General features: G+C 47.0%; 1 protein-coding gene across 2 annotated transcripts in view; it reads left to right on the plus strand.

Moving 5' to 3' along the window:
• Positions 1-2182: 2182 nt before the first annotated feature.
• Positions 2183-22836, plus strand: part of SETBP1 (SET binding protein 1) — a 268911-nt gene continuing 248257 nt past the window's right edge. The window contains exons 1-2 of one of the 2 annotated variants that reach the window (XM_086867067.1): positions 2183-2848; positions 18906-19566. In XM_086867067.1, coding sequence (XP_086723193.1) covers positions 19075-19566 — 492 coding nt within the window. In that variant the 5' untranslated portion in view covers positions 2183-2848; positions 18906-19074. The remainder of the gene's footprint in view (positions 2849-18905; positions 19567-22836) is intronic. The other variant, XM_086867068.1, reaches the window with a different exon arrangement.

Below are 22836 nucleotides of genomic sequence, written 5' to 3' on the forward strand. Positions count from 1 at the left end.
TGAAAGGGGGCAGGTTTAGATTGAATGTTAGGAAGAAATTCTTGGCTGTGAGGGTGATGAGGCCCTCACACAGTTGCCCCAGAGAAGCTGTGGCTGCCCCATCCTTGGAAGTGCCCAAGTCCAGGTGGGATCGGAGTTTGGAGCAGCCTGGGATAGTGGAAGGTGTTCCTACCCATGGCAGGGGGTGGGACTGGATCTTTATGTCACTTCCAAGCCATATACTTCTTGGGTTGTATGATGTAAGGGACAATGGCAGGTGAATAAGCCTCCATGGCAGGTGGGGGTGAATCCATCAGCTGAACACTGAATTCAGGTCACTCAGGATGATGGCCTGAAGCTATCACCTGCCCCAGGGCAAAGGAGAGAGCCTTGGTGTGCTTTGAGCCTCCACAGCACTCTGGGACAGGGAGCCCTGTGGCACCATCTTTGCAAGGAACCAAACATTCAGAGGAACACAGTGGGGTACTCCCTGCATTCCCCCTCCTGCCCCTGGAATGTTGTATTCACCTGTGAGTACAATTCCACAGCTCCATTCCACAAGCCTTCCCACTTCTGGAGGTTCCTCTTCAGCATCTCTGGGATTACTCAGGCAAGCCAACAGTTTACTCCTGCGAGTAAAGGTTTGCCCAGCAGGCAGCCCAAAAGGCAGCATCATGCAGACTGCTGGCAGAGCAAGGCTGGGAAAGGAAAAGCCCAACGATTTGGATTTTGCACAGCTCTGCTGGCCTGCAGCTGAGTTTGCGTTGCATTTTGTGCGCTGTTAGTGGTGTCTGAAAGGTGTGTGTACGTGGGGAAGGGGTGAATTTAGTCTTTAAATTAGGAGTTGGGAGTCCTTGCTTATCTCCCCCAGCTCCAGAGAGGGAATTCTCAGTGTGGCCTCAACAGCAGTCACTGTACCCCAAAAATGTCTCAGACAGGTCACAAGCCCGCTGGGGGGCTGGCGGGGAGGGGGGAGCTGGTGGGAGGGCGTGGGAGAGACAGAGCCTGGAGTGGGATAAATGGGATAAATGGGATAAATAGCCCTGCCCTGAATCTCACCTCCTCTGCCTTTTCTCCCCTGCCCCCATCAGTGCTGCAGTTGTGTCAGGTAGTGGCACTGTTGAGTACATTAACCCAGAGCTGAGCATTGCAGCCACACCGAGAGCGTGTCTGCGTGTGAGTGTGTGTGAGTGAGTGTGTGTGTGTGCCTGATCATTACCATTTATTCCCCACACTTCGCCCCCTCCCCCGCCCCCGCTGCTGCAGGACTCCGGCAGCGAGCGGCAGAAACAGAGGAAAGAGAGAGACATCAGCCCCCCAGATCTGCTTAACCAAATCGCCGCCCCTTGCAGGGAGGGAGAGAGGGAGTGCGGGGCGGGGGGGGGGGGGGAGAGAACCAGACCAAAAAGACAAAATAAAAGACAGAGAAAGGAAAAAAATCCAGCGCGGGAGCAAAAAGCCGCCCCCAGGCGCACCCTTTCTCAGCGGGGAAGGGGATGCGGGTGTGTGTGTGTGTGTGTTGTGTGAGTGTGCGAGCACCGACTCCGGCCCCATCAGGAGAAGGGGGTGTTTTCCCTCCGCCTTCCCTTCGCCCTCCCCCGGCCGGGCGCGGGGCGGCGCGGGGGGAGCGGAGCGGGGCGGGCGGGCGGCCGCAGCCCCGCAGCCCGCCGGAGCTCCGGCACCCGCTCCGGAGCCCAGGGAGAGCAGGGATAAAGGGAAGCTTCCTCGCCGCCGCCAAGCAGCCCTTTTCTCCTGGCGGGGCTTTGCTCTTTTTCTTTATTTTATATTTCCCTCCCCCCCCCCCTTTTTTTTTTTTTTTTTCCTTTTTCTTCCTTTTTTTTTTCTTCTTTTTTTTTTTTTCTTTCTTTTTCTTTTTTCTTTTTTTTTCTTTTTTCTTTTTTTTTCTTTTTTTTTTTCTTTTTTCTTTTTTTTGTTTCTCTTTAATATTTTTGAAACTCCTCGCCGGGAAAAGCAAAACCGAAAACGCTTCCCCGCAACCTCGCCCCCCTGCAAAAAGGCTCCCAACCAACCAACAACAACAAGCAGAGAGCAAAAGAGTCCCCCCTCCTCCAAAAAAATTTTTAAAAGAAGGAAAAGAAAAGAAAAAGCGAGAGAGCTGGAGACCAGCTCCATCGATTTCAAATCCAGGATTTTACCCAGTGCATTGAGGGGCTTTTTTTTTTTTTTTTTTTTTTTCGGTCTCCTTTTTTTTTTTTTTTTTCCCCCTTCTTACCCCCTCCTCCTTTCCTTCACCCCCCGCCCCCCTATCCCCCCCTTCTCCTCCTACTCACCCCCCTTTTTTTCCTTTTCATTTTATTTTGGATCCTGCTAAAATTAGCCGGGACTGCTCTGGGTGTTGCGTGTTAATTTGATTTACTCCGGGATTCCGGCTTTCCAAGACGCCATTTTCCCCCCTTTCTCGCTCTGTCTCGTTCTATTTATCCCTCTCTATCTATCTTTTATCTCTCGAGCTATCTCTCCGTCTGTCTGTCCGTCCATCTCCCTCTCCCCGGTGCCTTCCTCCTCCCCCCGCCCTCCTCCCCCTGCGCTCTGCGTGCGCTGCGCGGCCGGGCGCTCCCCTCATCCCCATCTGACAGATGAACACCGCCATGGGTTTGCCGCAACACAAGCAAAAGCACCTTTGGGGGCTGTGGCGAGGGATTGGAACCGGGATCTAAAAGAGAAGAGACAAGAAGAGGGGAAATCCGAGGAGGAGGAGGAGGAGGAGGAGGAGGAGGAGGAGGAAGAAAGAAGAAGAAGAAGAAGAAGAAGAAGAAGAAGAAGAAGAAGAAGCAGAAGAAGAAGAAGAAGAAGAAGAAGAAGAAGAAGAGGAAGCTACTAAGCCCCCGCTGCCGTTTTGGGGATATGGGTTAGTAAATGCGGGGGGGAAAAAAAAAAGATGGAACAAAAATTCTGAGGCATCGAGGAATGGTCTGCCTCGATGATCGGAATTACAGGAGGATCGTACGCCTCTCTTCTTTTCCTTCTCCCCCCTTTTTTTTTTTTAAAATTTTTCCCCCTCTGCATGCAAAAGTTAATGCCGTCCTTTTTTTTTTTTCTTTCTTTTTCTTTTTTTTTCTTTTTCTTTTTTTTTCTTTATTTTTTTTTTTTTTTCTTTTTTTCACTGTTGTGACTTTGCAATGGCGCGGAAAAGGGCTTTATTTATTTTTTGGGAGGGGGGGGTATATTTCTCCTCTATGCACTGCATGCGAATCCTCCTCCCCATCCCCTCCGACCCCTTCCCTCCCCATGCTTTGTGCCTGTTTCGGGGCATGTGTGTGTGCCTGTGTGTGGTTGCCGTGGGGTGGGGGGGGTACCGGTGGTGTGTGTGTAAGACCGTGCTGCTGGGAAGGGGCTGGAATTTTTTTTTTTTTTAGGAGTTTGAATAATGTATTTATTCCCCCACACACCCCCCCCCTTACACCCCCGCCTTATACCCCCTTCTCCCGGCCCCCGCTTTGCTAGCCTATATGTGTTTATACGTGTAGGTGGCAGCTATGTGTGTGCCCGTGGAAACTGGGGGGTGGGACACGACCCCCCCACCCCCCCCCTCCCCAAAATCCCCCCCGGTTGGTAAATTGCAGGTTAAGTGGAGCTAGAGAGCAGCAGTGTAACCTCACGGGGATCTGTGTGTGTGCGGGTGTGAGTGTGAGCTGTGTGTGCGCGGGGCTCCGCCGCTGCCCCGGGGTGGCCCCGCCGTCTTTTGACATTGAAAAGGACACGCAGCCCCCAAAAGCTGCGATTTTGGGGAACAACGAAGCGGGAGGAAGGGGGTGGGTAGTAATTAGCGAAGCGGGACACCCCCCCCCCACCACCACCCGCCGCCACCCCCACCACGCTCGGTGGCTGCATAATGGTTCTTAATAAGCCGGTGATTGCCGCCCCCGGGACCCTGCTGGCCCCTTGTGCCCCCACCACGGGTGGAAGCGGAGTCCAGCCATGGACAGGCTGAACACGGCCGATATCATCGGGCTGGGGGGTGCTTTGGGGAAGAGGGGTAACACGCAGCCCCGCAGCCGCGGGCGGCTATTGTCAACCCCAGCCCTGGCGCAAGGCTCCTGCCCAGCGCCGGGCACTCGCCCTCGCACTCACACCCCTTCCTCGCCGGCTTTCCCCGGAGGGCAGCTGGAAACGGGGGTCCCCCGCAGCCCTCGTTGCCCCGGGTGTGAGCGTGTGTCGGTGTGAGCCAGTGTGTGTGCCAGCGTGAGCGTGTCCGTGTGTCCGCATCCCCACATCCCAGCGCCCCAGCGGGCACGGCGCTCCCCGCGCTGCCCCTGCCTGCTGTATTTATGTCTCCAAAAGGCAGTTGAGAGAAGGATTTCCGATTCGTTTCCGCTTCAAATAAACGGCCCCGATAATCCCGGGCCTGACGCCTGATGCTCAAAGGGCACTTGGCCGCCGGGAGCCCAACCCGGGGAGGCGCGGGGGGGAGACGGGGCACACCCGACCCGGACACCCCGGTGGGCAGGGTCCCCTGGCCTCGGGAGGGGTGACGAGAGGGGATTCGTGCCTGGGGGATGCGCCCGGGGGATGCGAGGGGAGTACCCACCCATTCCGGTGCCGTGGGGTGGCGGTGTCCCCGCGGCTGCCGTGAGCCGGGCTAACCCAGCCGGGCTCCGGGAGGAGCGGGAGGATGGAGGGAGGAGGGCAGGGGAGCCTGGCAGGCTGCTCCCCCGGTACACAGAGGTGTTCCATTAGCCACCGGCCCGCGGTGGCCCCGCTCTGGGGCGGGGGGACCCTCCGTGTGTCCTCCTATATGCGTCTGTCACACGGCAAAGGATGCAGAGGAGCAGGGAGAGGAGAGCACAGAACCGGTCCGTGCTCCGCTGTCAGGGAGAGCATCTGAGCCTCCCGGTATGGGTGGAATTGCTCCAGGAGGAAAGGGATGCTGGCAAATCCAGTCCTGTGTGGAATATTGTGGGCCAAAATGGGAACGATTACTGGTTTGAAAGCCCCTGAGTGCAGGACTCACTCGGTGCAGGCTACAGAAATGGTATTATCAGGTGTCTAGAGACAGGTAGTGACAGCATAAACCTGAGGAAACAAGTGGCCCCTTTATTGTGGACAGTAAAAAAAAAAAAAAAAAAAAAAAAAATCCTTTCAGGGAATCATAAAATCATAGAACGATTTGGTTGAAAGGGATGTTAAAGCTCATCTCCTTCCAGCCCCATTTTCCCTCAAGGCAGGGACACCTTCTCCTAGACCAGGTTGCTCCAAGCCCCATCCAGCCTGTCCTTGAACTCTTCCAGGGGCTGGATACGTTCATGGGAAAATGTGGAAGTGTCTGTTTCGTGCACAGCTTTCTTCCTCAGCCTTTGCTGACATTACACCTCTCATCAGAAGCTCCTTCCACTCAAAGGAGAAACTTTTTTCATCTCCATTTGTTTTTTAGCTGAAAGGAGAAAAAAAACCAGAACCCGTCCACACAATGGACTTGCACTTTAATCTGTGCTCTTAGCTCAGAAGGGTTATGTAAAAATAGGGGGGAAAAAACCCAAAAGCAGAAACACTCAGTGAATGGAGACTTCTCCTCCATCTCTTATTGGCTTCAACTTTTTTTTTTTTTTTTTTTAAACTTCTCAGACTCAAAATTTTAATTGAAACCAGAAGTCTATTGAGAAGTAACTGAGCCAAGAAAACCTCTGTTTTCTCTGCAACTAGGGATGGGGAATAAATAATTTTTAGCTGATGTTATTTCAAGTCGTTTGAGCTTTTTGGTTCCTGCCAAAAAAGCCCAGCATAGATTATTAACACATTATCATTTTAGGAGGATGCACTTTTTGAAATGCTATAAAATGGTGTGTTAGGTTTGTGCAGAGCCATAAACTATGCTGGTTGTTGGCAAACAAAAGAAACAGTGGCCATGATTTATTATTAATAATGATCATAACTGAGCTATTTAGCTTGATTTGATATATACTGGTTCCTCTACTGAGGTTGCTCTGTATTGTTGTCAATAACGTACTTTGATTAAGTTGGGAACTGTTCTTGTTTAACAACTGCTACAGCCGTGTGCTTAATTAACTTAAGGAATTAAATGCTCAAAAAAGTCCAACGGTATTTTTTTTTTTGCTTCAGATGCTGCTTAATCTCCTCTTCTGCTCTTTTTTGACCCATCCTTTGAGTTCCTTTCCCCCACCACTCACATCTCTTAGGTGCAAGTGCCAATTTACCAACGGGACTCTTGTTTTCCATTACCAGATTTGCCTAATCCCAGTTTCAGTGACTTTTTTTCCCTCTCAGTAGGGCTCAATTGCTCACACCTAATCTATCCCTTCTGTTTTCTTTCCCCTTTGGACAACACCCTCCAGGACTGAAAAACTCTTGCCTTGTGCCCTGAGACTTGCAATTACACAGCAATTTTGACTCTTGACCCAACTAGTAGCAAGAAATGCTATTGTCTAATGAACCACGTAAAAACAGTTCTGGGATCCAACAGATTGCTGTGATGGAAATGAAAGATGTCCCAGTGAACTGATGACTGATTTGTTTAACCATATGCCTAGGCAGTTTTCCTTGCTCTCCATTAAGTACCCATCTCTGGAGTATCTGTGATCTGTGGGTCTGCGATGATGTTGAAATGCAGAATTAATAACTGCCAAGATGTGTTCCATGAAGCACAGAGGGACAGATCTTAAGCTGTGTTCAGGAAATCCAGCACCATTTTTTGCCAGCCATAGCGTGTAGGTATGCAGGGCTTTAAATTTGTAGGTGCTGTGTTTAAGTACGCTTCCGGTGATGAGAGGAGGGCAGCAAATGCATGTGTAAAAATCAGAGAATCAGAGTGATTTGTGTTGAAAGAGAATTTAAACATCATCTTGTTCCACCCCCTGCCATGGGCAGGGACACCTTCCACTGTCCCAGGCTGCTCCAAGCCCTGTTCAACCTGGCCTTGAATTCCTCCAGGGATGGGGCAGCCACAGCTGCTCTGGGCAACTTGTGCTAAAGCCTCCCCTCCTTCACAGGGAGGAATATTTGTCTGATATAGGTGACCTATAAAATAGTAAAGTAGTCAGAGGAAATCCATGGTAAAGTCTAGCCTCGTTCCTGGGAAGCCCAGGCAACCTTAGGGCAGTATAAATCCAAAGTTTAGAGCTAATCCAAAGTGGGAAAGGTGGGACTCTGTGGGAGAACCTTAGCGGAGAAGGTTCCTGGTGTTTTGCTGCAGGGCTTGTGGTTTCTACTGGGACTGGTTTTGCTGCTATTGTAGGTTCTGTTCTCATTCCTTTCTCTGTTTCCAGCTTGACAGAAAAGTTTCCTTTCCCATTATTCTTTCTGAGGAAATAAAATGACTTGCGCTTTTAGGAAATTGTCACCTTGATTAAAGATGGACTTTAAAATCCCTCAATTCAGTGTTTGAGCCTGGGGGGACTGTCAGATCTGAAAGTGATTTGCCAAACATTCAATACTGGGACTCCTTCTTCCTTCTGATACAGACATGAAATCAGTTTGCAGGTGTGTGTGGTTAGCAACACTTGGAGACTGTTTCTTTCTCCTCCCAATGAGAAGGCTTTCACCTGATGTGCCTTCAAAAGTTCATTGCATTTTTGGACCTGTTCAGAGGTCTGCTGGATGCTGGGACCCAGCACAGCTCTGCAACAGGCATCTGGATTCTGAATTCACATTTAACTGGTTGTGGAGAGTACAAAGTTAAGGGAATAAACATCTGGGGGAATAAAGGAAGACAAAATAATTTCTTAAATTGAATAAAAGCAGACAGAGAACAATACAGCTTATCTTTCAGAGCTGAGGAAATGAGTGAAGGAAGTAGCTAATTTCTATTTATCAGCTCTAAAGAGAGAGCAGATTTAGGAGATATTTTGCACTTTTGGAGCTGGATTTACTTTGGAGGACAGGTTGTCTAGATGCAATGATGAGCTTTCAGTTTGGGATGACTGGGTATGAAAAGAAACCTTCTGACACTATTTCATTTAGGGTTTTGCTGTCTTTTATGCCTTTCCAAAAGACCAAGTAGAAACTTTGAAGCAGAACAGGTGACCGAAGAGGAAAATGACCAGGGAAATACTCTGGGAATACAGATCCTGGTGCTGCTCACACATCCCCAGGTCAGGTTTACTCTTGCTCATGAGTAGACACTGGTGGGGCTTGTGTACTTGTCCATCCAGCACAGGGTTTTTCAGGGAATATAGGAGTTGTGCAGGTGGTGAGGATGAGCCTGAGTTACCTTTCCTGTGCAGGGCTGTTGAGTCTGATGAGCCCTTTTGAAAGCGAGCACAATGTGTGGAAAAAGCCATGCAAGAGGAGGCCAATTCCCACACAAATGTGAGGTCCTAAGGTGGTGACAAGGCTCTGACCTGCCCTGGTGAGCACCAGAGCACAAGGTGGCCCAAGGCTTGGCTCTGCAATATATTGGGAGGAGCTGGGATCATGGCTAAATACTGCTGTGGGGTGGCTTATTACTCTTCTCAGTGCCTCCGGAAGAGTGAATTCCTGATTCTGTAAGGGTTGCTGGGTTGCTGTGCAGTCCTGGGCAGACAAGGGCTCTGTGAGGATGGCAGAAATGACAGCAAAGTTTTCTCTACTGTAGTATGGTATAATTTGTAACAGTGCTTGGGAAATCTTTTTCAGAAGAATGTGTGGTAGGCAAGCATGGGGTAACCCAGGACTCACTCAAAATACCTCAAAATTAGAGATGGGTTAAAGATCGGAAGCCTGAGGTTTTAAGTTACTTTGAAATTTTTGTTAGCCTTAACCTTTAAAACTGAGATATATATGTATACAATGAATTACTCTCTTTCTCTCCTGGCATTTTAACAGATGGAAAAGCCAGTTTTAAGATGGAAGGGAGAAAATGATGATACCCAAACCAGAGGTCAAGCTGCAAGGCATTACAGGCACGTCTTCCCTCCATATGAATCCACATATCCTGAATGTCTTACTGATGTGATTTCTAAGACTTGGACACTGGCCTAACTTCCCTCTGTGTTTCCAGACCCAGCATACTCTGGAGTGATGCTGTGATCCATGTCTACCTCTCCTCAAGACTTCCTAAATACTAGACTTTGGAGAATACAGTGGGGTTTCCACTGAAACTCCTCTGAAATCCTATTAGTTCCCTAGGCAAGGAGACCCTTCCTGTAGTTTTCCTTTTTTTCACTTTTATTTTCTTTTTTTTTTTTTTTTTTTTTTTTTTCTCTAAAGCCTTCCTATGGAGCTCTATAGTGGGGATTCAATAGAATTCTGTACTGGGAATAATTCTCTGCTGAATTCCTCAGTTCTTTTTCAGAATGGATCAGAGACACAAGGTTTAACTGGGGGAGTTCAGTAAGTGTTCAAACAGGACTGTACACATGTAAAGTGTTGTAGCAGGCATCTGGGCAAAGTGTTACTCTACAGGTCCATTTGCAAATCAGTTTAAAATATTAACCCATACATGCACATCCTTGGAATTTCCATAAATCTTCAACTAATGGGCTGAAAAATTCCATACTTTCTCTCTGTTTCATGACAATTTTCTTCCTGAAAAATTGAGCAAGGCTCTTCAGCTATCAGTTTTGTTTTCAATTTATTCAGAAAAACCGAGAGTGGAAAAAGGAAACACTTTCCCTTTTTAAATTCTTCTAACTGCATGCTTTTAAAGAGGACAGCAGCCTCTATCTCATGGATATAGGGCTTCTTCATGGCTTCTGTCATCTTTTGGTGTTTAAGTGAGACAAAAACTGGAGGCCATGGTTTCTGGCTCCATGACAGTGTAGACATCCTGAAGTCAATGGTATTCTTGTAGTCTGTTGGCTTAAAGAGAAGGTCACTGGCCCAACAATCCTGCTGGACAGGAGTCATAAATGGCATTTTTTCATAGGTGTTGGTTACATTAGATGAGAGTTCTCTGTCATAGGAGGCACTCACAGGAGCATGAGTCCCGCTCCTCCACATCTATCACCACACTGAAGAGACAGCTGCTCTTAAAACATGCTGTCTTCTAGGTGTGACTTTTAGGACAGAACAATTTCTTCACCTCAAGCTCAGCAAACAGACCTCCCAAGGCCCTTAAGGAAAATATTTGAAAAAAAAGTAGCATGATTAGAATTTAAAATGGCAATAAGTTGCAGCATGCTTCTAGGAAGAAACTGAGAACATATTCAAACCCACAACCATCTGCAGATGGGGAGAAGCAGCACAGACACCTTAGCTCAGGGCTCTCTTGACCCATCAGAGCCCACAGACCAAACTTTGCTTGGCTGGGAGCTAAGTGAAGGATTCATATTCAGAGGCAGCAATCCACGGGTCATTGATGAAGAAAGGTGGCACCCATGGCTGACCTGACATTGGATTCCCCCCTCGAGGGTTGATCCCATCCCAACCTTTAACATCTTCACGAAACCAGTGGTGTTAGGAGTATTACAAGTGACAGAATGAAAGGAAATGGCCTCAAGTTGCTCCAGGGGAGGTTTAGATTAGATAACAGGAATAAATTGTTTCCTGAAGGGTTGGTCAGGCATTGGAACAGGCTGCCCAGGGAAGTGTTAGAATCACCATGCTTGAAGTGTTCAAAAAAACGTGTGGATGTGGCACTTGGGGACATGGGGTGGCCTTGGCAGTGCAGAGGGAATGTTTGGAGTCCATAATCTTAGAGGGCTTTTCCAACCTTAATGATTCTATGAGTCTAAGGGAGTAATAATCCAGAGTGCTGGTCCTGCTTCAATAGGGATTTGAGTGGTGAATCAATCTGGGGCTGCTGACCCTCTGTGCTGCCTTGGAGGGAGCCCGATGTGTGCAAAGAGCACAGTAAAGTAATTGAGCCGGAGAGGCCTTTCAGGCCTGCGGATACTCAGCAGGCTTTTATCTCCTTCAGACTCAACTTCACCCAGCACTTCTGTAACCACTTCCTCTTCAGCCTAATTAGAGGCAAAGGTGCTACTTCCCTTTGCCCACAGCAGCTGTCAGTTATCTTGCCTTTATTCCTGGCCTCAGGTCTCCCCATCAGCGTGCTCCCAGCTAATGTTTTTGGGCCTCTTGATATCACTGTCCCAGCGCTGTGGGCTGGTCTTTGTCCCGTGTGCATCCAGCTGCATCCACTTGTGTTCTGTGCTGCTTTTTCCTTCTGGTTTTTCTTCTTCTATCTATGAGGCTTTAAGGGAATTTCTTGTACTTCTGACACTTTCTTTCCTCAAGAGCCTGATGTACTCTTGCAGGACAAAGCAGTCCCAATGCTTTCCTTTAAATACCTGAAATTATTTCTATTCTTCTTGTATGTCCTTTAGACACCCGTTTTCTCACAGTCCCCTCCTGATGTTAGGGATGCGTTATACAGCACCAGGCAAGACACCACTCAGCATCAAAACACAGATTGCAGTGTCCTGGATGGACAAAATCCAACCTTTCTTACTCCCAGCATCATTTGAAGCATGCAGAACGGAATAATATGGGATGTGTTGTTTGTACAGACTGGGCACGGGATAGACCTTGGACAGAAGCCTTTTAGGTCCTCCTTGTGCCATCACTTATGGCTCTGAGGAATGGATGCTGAGCCAAGATGTGATGCATTCCCTATCAGATGTGTTGTTAGATTTTATTTAGTTCTTTGTTTTTCCTGAAGGAAGAGGAAGCTGGTCTATTTGGCACTTGTGCAAGCAAAAACGAAATAAGGAGAAGGGAAATGGAGAAAAGGAAAAGAAAAAAAGGTGAAAGAACAAGTCCTGTGGCAGCAGCAGTAAATAAAACAAATTTCTCATTAATGATTTATTCAGAGAAATAATTTTCCACACATTTTGAGGTGCAGAGGGAAATGTTTGATCAAAGGGAGAAGAAGAGATTATTGCCCTGCCATGACGGTGTTAGAAGGAGGCTACTGTGTATGATGGCAGCTCTCCAAGAGCAGAGTCAATCTAGGAAAGTTTGGTAACACAGCTGATGGAATTGTACAGGGTTTTGCTTTCTGTGGCTGATCTCTGTGGCTGAAATAACCTTTCCCTAAATACCCATAAAACTTTCCATTTGTAGCCTGGAGTAGCTGCCACTACCTCCAGGATGGTGTGCTTGGCAAGAGCTGGCTGGAACGTAGTAAGTATTTAAGTCCCCTTCTGTGCACATTGACACTTCCTCCCAAAGAGTTTTATAGCTGTTGTTAATGGAATAAGTTTTATCCTTGCAGTGGCACACTCTGCTGGACACAGCAGAGTGCTCAGGGTGGTCTCTTAGGTCATCCCAGGAGTCACCTGTGATTGTGCATCACGAGGAGAGTGATGGTCTGGGAGCTCAGCAACCTGGTGCTGACCTGACTTAGGCAAATCTACCACCTTGACTTTTTGTATTGTAATGAGCTGAGGCACAGCTGGCATCTCTTTCTGCTTTTCAGTGTCCTGGAGGCCTGATGCTCACAAGAAAAATGGGCAGAAACCGCATGCCAGCTCTTGATGTCATTAGGATCAAACGCTGCACCTTGGTTTCCTAGAGAAATTGTAAATGCATGGAAGTATTCCAGGCCAGGCTGGACTTGGGGTTGGAGCAACCTGCTCTAGTGGAAAGTGTCCCTGCCCATGGCTTGGGGTTGGTACAAGATAGTTGTTAAGGTCCCTTCCAGTACAAACCAAATTTTTGTTGCCTACCTCAGAGGGAACAAGTGGGAGGAGTTTAATAATTTTAGACACCAGAAGCCTCTGTGAGAAGGTGTTCACAGATCTGATGACCACACTCCCTTTCTTAACACTGATACAGCTTTAGGTTATGAGTGAGAAGATTTACAGCACCTTGGTGGAGTTCTCAGGCAAGAGGTTGTAAAAGTCCTTGGGCAGCAATATGGGCATCTCTCCTTCTCCTGCAGATGAGTGCTTTGCTGCACTGGTGGTTGTCACAGCTGTACCTTGGGCAGTGTTGCTTTTATTGTCCTTGTGATTTATGGCTGTGTCAGTTGTTTAATCATTCAGTTGGCCCTCCTGAAAGCCCTGCATGATAGTTAGTTACTTACATAGAAAGGTGACTATCTGATCTAATTATAAAGTCTCATACCTAATTATGGAGTCAGATATGATTCCATAATCTACTCTAAATGTGTCTATGTTGAGAAGACAGATACATGTGTGTGTGTGTGTGTAATGTGCACACTCACATGCCTCTGTAATTACAGATGTGCTTGGATTTTCATTTATTTCTGCCTCTTTGTCTTGGGCAGGATGCTTGCAGCTTCACCTGGCTATCACAGATATTTGGTTTACACGTCTTTTTCCCTCCAGTGTGACTTTTCCTGGCTCCCTTTGCCAGACTTGGGCACACCAAGGTGCAGTCATCAGTCAGTGCTGCTCAGGGGGTACAGAGGGATGATAGCTCTTAGATTCAGCACAATCTGATGGAAACAAGTAAAGATTATATTTCTGGCAACTGCCATTAACTCTTGCTCCTTGTTTTCATTCAGATAACACACATCTGGGACAGCTTGCATCCTGTCCCTTTGTAGAAAGTCCTCACATAATCCAAGCAAAATCAGAGGCAGGGTTAGAAGGATTTGAACAAAGCAGAGCTGGAGGCAGAGGGACCATGTGAATAGGAGTCACATTTCTTCTTCTAATTGACCCTATTAATGAATTACATACCTTAGTTGGATGGACACAAGGCAAGTGACAGGGAGAGGGTGTTTCCTATGTGATCCATAATGTGGACAGAAAATTACTGCCACAGTCATTAGCTGAGCTCCCTGCCAAAGTTGGGTTGTTCTTTCAGAGGATCATGGCCTCAGGAAGTACGAGAGGCTGTGGTCCAATGCTGCCACAAATCTAGCCCCAGGGCTCTGAGCTGGATTAAATACAGTTCTGGTACATGGTACTGATCCAGTATAAACTCACACTGGTTCAAATCTGCTAAAAAAAAAGAAAAAAGAAAAAAAAGAAACAAATTCCAGTGATTTAATTTTATCCCAGAAGACTTTGTATTGTATCATGTTATGTCACTTGTCTGCACCATGCTGGCTTTATGGCTTACAAGTTTTCCCATCCTCTGGAACTGCCTTTAAGTCATCATGAAGAAAATTTTAAGCCTCATATTGTGTGCTTGTCCATTCCACAGAAGTGTGATCAGATGCCTGTTCCTGATCAGCATCAAAGTCTTGCTGCTGGCTATCTGGCAGTGAATGGACAGAGACCACAACCAAGCATGAAATTCCAATTTCTTTTTGCAAAACAATAAGGAAGGAATAGGCTGAGCCGTTTTTGTACTCCAATATGGGTTAACTGAATTCAGTGCAGCTTGTGTCATGCCAGGATGTTGGGTTTTCAAGACCCATGACAAATCCTGAAGTTTCACAGACACTGCTCATAAAAGCAGGTTTCTGACCAAAACTTGCCCTTGGCAGTAGCATGAGGCACCTGCATTTCCATGGTGTCCTGCACCACCATGGAAGCAACCAGGAGCCTTTGGATGGAAAGGTGAAATCTCATCTTGAAACACTGCTGCACAGTCTCCAGTGCTTTGTGCTGAATGGTTTTAGAAGGATGGAATGTAATGAAGGTTCTGGGATTCCTGATATGTTGCAGAGATTAGGGATTTAACACAATGTCCCATGGGAGAATGGAAGATCCAAAGGCAACCTGATAGGCACAGGTTTTGAAAAGCTGTGGCCTCCACTTTGCATCCCCTATGAGCCTCAGACTTGTGCCTTAGTTTCCCCTCACCTGAACCTGTTCAATAGACTTTTTTTTTTTTTTCTTTTTCATCCATTCATTTTGGATTCTATGAATGAAATTAAAGCATTAACTCAGTAGTTAGAGTGGTATTAGTGTAGAAGGGGTTTGGGCAGCACCTCTTAATATCACTCCGAACTCCCTGCTGGTGTTCCTAGTGCTTGAGCAGTTCAGTGGAAGTGCAGAAACACTGGCCTGCCTTATTTGCATGTATCAAAACAGTGTTTGCTTCCTCCTAATGTGGTTGCTGTCACACTTAGAATCACAAAACCACTAAGGTTGGAAAAGACCTCCAGGATCTTTGAGTCCAAGTCCAAAACCTCAGATGGTTGCCTGAGGCAGAAGAAGGCAGAATATTCAGAACCCTTAACAGGAGACATCCAGTATGACCCAAAAGGAGGTCCTGTACTTGCAGACTTTTGCCTCCAGAGGAGTGTTTGAGTGTTTGAGGTGTCCAGAGGAGCTGATAAGAAACATGAGCCCTGTTAACAAGGCTGAGCAAGCAGGCATTTGATTATTTCTCAGTACTTATCAGAGGAAGCGTGAATCTCTCCCTAATTAAGAGCTAATGCCAACTTCTGTGAAATTTATTGTCATTCACCTGTGAATTATCCTCCTCAAATTTAACTTGACTGCAGGAAGCCTGATAGCAGTAACACTTTCCTCGGTGAGCTTAATTTGGATGGCAAAATGCCTCTGTAGCTGCTTATTGAACAGGACTTGATGTGGGTGAGCACTGGAGGCCTGAAGGGCAGCCTGGGTCAGCACCTAGAAATTTAAACATACCTTATGTCTTGGGTATTTAAAATAGAAACAGAGCTCTTCCAGCAACAGGACAAGGATGAATGGCTTTAAACCAACAGAGAGTTGGTTTAAATTTGGTATTGGGAAAAAAATCCTTCCCTGTGAGGGTGGTGAGGCCCTGGTACAGGCTGCCCTGAGAAGCTGTCACTGCCCCATCCCTGGAAGTGTTCCAGGACAGGCTGAATGGGCCTTGGAGCAACCTGGGATAGTGGAGGGCGTCCCTGTCCATGGCCAAGGGGTGGAACTGGGTGAGCTTTAGCATCCCTTCCAACACAAACCACTCTATGATTCCGTGATTCTGCTTGCAGGCACTCTGCAGAGGGGAGGTTTCCAGTAGAGGTTACATGTTCAGAGGCCTGAAGTGAGGTTTCTAATTAGTCAAAGCACAGGTAGCCTGCCCAAACTAGAAAGACGAGTATGATGTCCCTGCACCCAAGTCATTTAACTATTAACCCTGAAGGAGAGTAAGGAGATATCTAAAACAATGACCCAGTTAATTCTGGGTGCAGCATTTGAGTGCAGGGTTATTTGTTGCTACCTGTGGGTCTGATGATATCATCTGCAGACTCTTGGCAGAACGGGAGGCCAATATTTTTTAGTTGGGTTTTAAGGTGGATTTGGCATGAATTCATCTGACACGGGTGTAACGCTATGACTTTATTTATCTGCTGCTTGTTTATGCCGAGCTGGAGGCACACAGCCAAGCAGTATTTGGACATTACGACCCAGCTTTTGGGTCCCCCACAACCAGACTTTGGGGCAGAAACCTGTTTTTTTTTTATTCACCATCCATAAAACATTACCCAGTGGCTCAAAACCTGAGTGTGACTCCTCCTGTCCTGGAGCCACCAGCTCCCGTCTGAGGGTCCCAAAAGGGTTGGCTCCACATGGCAGTGGCACTCATCCCTTCCTTGCACCCTTGGTGGCCATGGGCTCATCCTGCCGAGCTGCTCCAGAGCCTGCTCTTTGCAGCCAGCAGTGAGAGAGGTTAAAAGCCTGTGGGCGGAGGCCAGCACAGAGTGCCCATTGTACATGCGTGCATACCAGAGCGGTAACTCCCTGGAATGCTGCACCACCGAGCTTTTACCACCTTGTGTTTGTGTTGCAGCCCAGGAGAGTGTGTACATTGTGTCCCTCTCCACGTAGATTAACAATGTAAAATGGCAGATAAATAAGAGGACCATTTTTTTATTATTATTATTTTTTTTTTTTTTTTTTTTTGTCCTGATTGGGCTGGTTGGAAGAGGAAGGCGTCTCTGGCTCCCATCACCTCCACAGGCACAAGGAGAGGCAAGGTGCAAAGTCGGTCAATTAGGTGGAGGAGCTCCTCGAAACTGGGTGGCTTTCATGTACTAATTGTGTTAGTAATTAGCATCTACCACATAGTTTGAGTTCAAAACTATGTAAGGGCAATAACTAACCCACTCTGCAATGGGTTTGAAGGATGTTAAGTGTGATCCTTGTTTCCCAGAGGTGAATTGGAGAGGCTTGCTGACCACAGGGTGAGTCAGGGCAGGCAGGCATGAGACCTTGGATCTGTTAGCTCCTCAAGATCATCTCAAACGAGACCAGGGACACCAGCTCTCCTCTACTGCCAGGAGGTGTGCAACTTAAGTGTTTTTGTGGTGTATTTCTATCTCCTGTGAGCTACAGACACCATCCCTAAGGCCAGATGGCAACTCCAAATTCTCTCTTTTAAATTTTATTTTTTTTTTTTTTTTCTTTCTGCTTGGGTTGTCAGCTTGTGTTATTAATGGGAGCTTTATTTGAATTTGTGTCTGCTGGGACCTGGGTGGAGGTCCCCTAGTGATTTAATGGAGCTCTAGGATGCTTAGGATTTTGCACTAGTAGCCATACATGCCCAGATTAGACAAGTGGCACATGGCCACACTCCATTGCAAATGTGGATCTATAACTAACAAAACACACTTTTTATTACTTGTTGAATTTCAAGCTCCTGCAAGGTACCTTTAAAAAACAAAAAATAATCCAGTGGCACAAGGATATGTGTTTCTTCTGTGTGAGCTGTGCTTTACAGTAGTGTACACTGGCACTGTTGTTCTGATTTGTTTTTGATAGGTAACAAGATAATTTTTGGTTTTTTCTCTGTGGCATATCGCTGCCAAGAGTGACCTGGGAAATCCCTGGCTGTGCTCAGATCTTGATGGCAGCTGGTCAAGTGTAGCTGAGCTAATCTAGCAGGGAGCTACTCCTGAAAGAGCCAGTCTGCACCCCCAGCACCTTCTCCTGGCAGTGCCTTCCTGTTTCCTTCTCCATTTGCCAGAAGTGTGACTCCTCTGATCCACTGGGATCTGGAACTGTTTCCCCTAAAGCTGTGGAAAATATATTTATTTCTCTCTACAAATTTTGTAGACTTACACTTTTGTGGATTCTTCTGCTAATTTTGTGGCCAAAATTGCCTTGCCAATAGGGGTGTGTTGTAAGGTAGCAATAGGGGAGTTTTTGGGAGGGTGTGTGAAAGCACCTCAATACCTTTTGAAACACCCCATAGGTATTACTTTTAAAAAGATGTCCTTGGGTGATGCAACTTTTGCCTCAGCTGAACATTCTCAGCTTTTGCCTTTAACTGAGGCTTTGTGAGGTATCAAGAAGGAGTTTTTTCCATCTCATAGGTTTCCACTCTGATCTTCTAAAGAAAGATGAAATTTACAAGGTTGAGAGAACAGTCTGTGCATCATCCAGCCCAAGGCTTTTCCACAGAACAGTGGTACCTAATGGCAGGAAGAACTTTGGAAAACCTTGAGTTTTAGCTTTCCTCCAAGCACCTCAGTGCTTGGGACACTGACATGCCCTGAAAGAAGCCCAGGTGGATTCTCCTGCAATTCCAGTGTCCCATAGAGCATCTCAGGCTGCAGTTTGTCCTAAGGAATTATTCATCCAAAGCAGGATTCCCCTCAGTACAGCTGGCAACAAAGGGCATGTCTGTCTCTCACCTGGGAAGTGAGGAAACAGAGTTTGAAACTCTGCTGCTGACTCAGAGGGCAGCACCATGTTTTCTGTGCCCTGATCACTGGGTTATTGTTTAACCCAAGGCAAGTGTCTGAGCTTACTTTTGTCCCCCGCTGGAAACCCTGTGACAGTGAGCACGTCCAGGTAATGAGGAGGTTCATGGGTGTGGAGAGCTGGCTGCCCCTTCATTCATTGCGTAAGTTGAGGTGAAAGGGATTCCATTTAGACAACAATTTGGGTGTTTGTTTACTTTGGATTTTTTTAAAAATGTATTCATCGTCATCAAATTAATAATACAGATGGCTGTTGTTCATTGCTTTGTGATGTCAGATCCAGCCTTCAGAAATGCTGGTGAGCCTTGGTGCCCATTTTGATATCTCAATTGCTTCAAGGAAAGCCCTTGAGATGCTGCAGGTGAAGCCTGAGTGTGCCCCGTGCCCTGCTTCATTCATCTCCACACCCATTTGATACATGTGTGTATGTGCTAACTTCCTCTTTTTTTTCTCTCTTCTCTTTTGACAGTGGCACATTTGGTCTCTTCTGAGCATCTTGCAGCCTCTGGGTGACCGGGACATTGAATTTGGTGGACAGTTGCCCTTCGCTCCCTGGGATCACATCTGCCCTTGCTTCCCTCATCCCCTCCCGTACTCCCCTTCCCTCTGACCGAGCTCCAGGGCGTTGTGGTATTGCCATGGAGCCCAGAGAGACTTTGAGCAGCTCCCGGCAAAGGGGAGGCGAGGCAGACTTTCTGCCAGCTGCTGTCACCTCTACGAAGCCTTCGCCTGTCTCAGGCTGTGCAGGGGAGACGATGCTGTCTTCGTCAGGCGCGGGGAAGGGGATCCCGGTGAGCAGCGAGAGGCTGGAGCCCGAGGAAGAGGATGAGCTGGGTTCCGGAAGAGACGTGGATTCCACTTCCAACGCGGACAGCGAGAAATGGGTGGCGGGAGATGGCCTGGAGGAGCAGGAGTTTTCCATCAAGGAGGCTAACTTCACGGAGGGGAGTTTAAAACTAAAGATCCAGACCACCAAGAGAGCGAAGAAGCCCCCAAAGAACCTGGAGAACTATATTTGCCCTCCCGAGATCAAAATCACCATCAAGCAGTCTGGGGAGCAGAAACTTTCCAGAACTGGGAAAAATAGCAAAACAGCTAAAGAGGAGGACAGATCACACTCCAAAAAGAAGGTAGGTCCCATTCTTTTACATATTTCCAGTTTCTCCCAGAAGCAGAGGGAGAGGGGAGGAATGAATCTTCTCAAACAATTTGTGTTCAAGGCACAGACTTTGCAAGATTTGGCCTTAGAGCAGCACAGGGCAAGTATCATCCTGCACTGCCACACATGCATCGGGAATGATCTTGAACTATCCTTCAGATGAACCAATTCAGAAGAGATCAAAAGTTCAACCAGGCCTCTTCTATTTTTGTGTGTAATTGAGTTTTGAGATTAATGATTACATGAGTGAGAAATGAAGGAGCCCACTTCTAAACTGCTTTCTGCCTGAGCACTAATGCTCAAGCCTTTTGGCAGTTAAATCATTCAACTGCATTTTTAAAATAGAGGTATGTGCATGGTGAACAATTGAATTCATTCCTGTATTCTGGGTGATGGGCTCCATTATTCTTGATTACAGCATTGTGTGAGTAGCACTATAGTTATGCTACAGAAAATACTTCCATTATAAGTCTCATTTTCTTCCAGATGCATATAATTTTCTTGAAATACCCTTCTGCAGAGAAATTTTTGGTACTTTTAAGTCTGGGTAAAAATTGAACATTTTTTATTCTTTCACTTATTCAAGGATGTGAAAAGAAAGAAAATAATTTCTTCATATGAGCTTGTTTTCAGGAGCGCTCTTTTGATTTACTGTTGGCTTGATTTTTCTGTAGTGTCACCTACACTTAGTACATAAATCAAATTTAGTTTGAGTGTATTAAGCAGCACTTCTGGGGACACAATTTTTTTGGATTACTGGTATTTTCCGTACTAAGCATTAGCCATGTATGTTTGGTCAGGTCACAGTAAATATGCTTCACCTCCTCCTCCTTAGTAACACATGGGCTTCACAGTGATTTCAGACAGAGCCCAGGTTTGATAAAAGATGCACAAGTGCCTCCAAAATCCGGACAAATTGATCTGGGATTTAGGCACCCACAGATTGGGGCGTGGATTAAGGCTTGGTTTTCCTGCTTATGAAGCTTTGATCCTTCTCCCATACCTTACACACGTGATGGGTGCTCAAAGGGCTACATGAAGCCTCGAGGAGGATAACTGAAACCACCTCTTACTGAAGAAATCCTGCTCGGCAGACTGACTTAGACTGAAATTTTGATGACTCAAAATCACTTTTTTAAGCATCATCATTTCCCACTGACTCAAGGCAGAGCCCAGGGAGATTAATGTCATTCATTTTTGGAGTATTTTTATTACAAGCTGAACTTGAAAACAAACCCAAAAAAACCAGTTCAAGGGGATTTTTTTTTTTCCCTCGTAATCTTTTAAATGATATAGTGCATGGGCATGAAAGAGGAAGCTCTTTTTAACACAGCAGAGGTTTGGCCCTATAACACTTTGAGAAGAGATTTTCCCACCTATTGAAAAGGATGGGCTGCCTTCTCTGCACCAAGCAGTGTCTAATATCCACTTTCCTGTCCTCCCTGAATGCTTGTAGAGGTCTCAGGGGAAGCAGCAGTTTTATGAGACTATGCTCAGTGACAGCAAAGGTGTCACAAAAAATCCTTCCATGGCCATGTAGAGGGAAAAAAAGAACTGCAAACACCTACCTACCATGCATGGACTGCAGAGAGTATGACTGCACAAAATCAGAGCCTTCACTTCTATTTATCACCCAGTCTGATGGCCACGGAAGGTGTGTTCTTTTCTGTGTGGTCATCCAGAAGGTTGAATAAATAAAGTTAAGCATAAGGAAGTTATGGGGGAAAAAATCCCCAAACAAAAAACCAAACAAACCCAGTGGGAACAATAGCTAAAATAAAATACCTTGTAGCATGGTTATGCTCAGGGTGATGACTTTAATTGCAGGAGGATAAGGAGTTTGAAAGAAGCAGATCGCAGCTCAGACACGGCTGCATCCAGCTTGCACCTGTGTTGCGAGGTCCGAGCTGGCTGGGGCTGTGTTCACACACACCCTGTTCTCAAGCTGGGAGCTCTTTGGGTCAACACTGGTCTAATCTGGCCATTTAAACAAACAAAAAAATCTCAGCACCCAGCAGGTGGGTGCTGTGAGCAGATGGGGAGAAGGCTGCTGCCCTGGTGCACCATTAGCATAACACCCAACGTCTGGCGTGCAGCAGCTGCTGAGCCGCAGCTGCCGCAGAGATGTCCCCAGCAGGGGTCTGGAAGACCCCAGTGCTGTGATCTCAAGGGGTGTGTGATGCCTGGAGACCTACAGACTGCATCTCCAGGATGGGGAATAACCTGCGTCCCTGCAGCCGGGGGGGATCCCACACACGCCTGCGCCTCAGCTCGCGGGGTTCCAGGATCAGGCTGTGAACAGCTCGCATCAAGGGGTGATCAAAGGCACTGCAGAAAGGGAGGCTGGCAGTGAGTGGGGGAAAAGTTCCAGTGCTGGCAGAGTGGTTTCTTCTGTGCACAATGTCTGTCTGTACCGTGTGTTATGTTTATGTGCACCGCGGTGGGTACAGATGTTTTTGGGGGGAAGATAACATGGAGGAAACAGCAAGCTGAAACTTGCAGGGAGATGTAGCTCTCTGGTCTATCTGTGTGTTCCCCTGGAAGAGCAGAGCATGCAGGAGCCCTCTGCATTTACTTGTAGAACCACTGAGAGCTGCAGTAGTGGTTGTGGAAAAAATAAAAAAGCCATTTGTCACATTTAAATGGTTTTGGCGGTTTTGAAATTTCAGCGTTAGGCTGTTTTGATTGCCTGTTGCTTTAATCAGCACAAGCTCCAGAAAAGCAGCTCCTGGCAGCAGAAGGAGGGAACAACACATTCAAAGAGTGGGACAGACCTTCAGCTGGCATCAATCCACTGTCTTTTATGGATTTTTGCCAGGAGAGTTTGGCCCAATGTACACATTTCCCTTGCACATGGGAGCATTATTTGGGTTTACCACCTTGCTCGTGGATGCAGAGAATATACAGACTGAGCTGCAAGTGCCATTCTTGTGCCTCTGGTGGGTGGGAGTGGTTGTCCTGCACATCATGGAGTAGCACCCAAATTTATTTTTCCCCTGAGGAAATGCAAACTCTATCAGGACTTGAAAAATCCCCTTAGCTTGTTGCATAATATTTCCAGCTACATCTCCAGCAGTCCCCAGTGCTTTGAAATACCACTTCAGCAATCTTGCAGGAGTTTCAATACACACAGCACAGAGAGCAAGTAATGAAAACATGGAAGCAATTTAAGTAACAGCATGTGGGTACACAAAGGACTGGTAATGCCAGCAATGTAAAAAGGGACTGTGAACTGGGGATA

The sequence above is a fragment of the Cyanistes caeruleus genome, chromosome Z (genome assembly GCF_971803275.1).
Source record: "Cyanistes caeruleus chromosome Z, bCyaCae1.hap1.1, whole genome shotgun sequence".
Lineage (NCBI taxonomy): Eukaryota > Metazoa > Chordata > Aves > Passeriformes > Paridae > Cyanistes > Cyanistes caeruleus.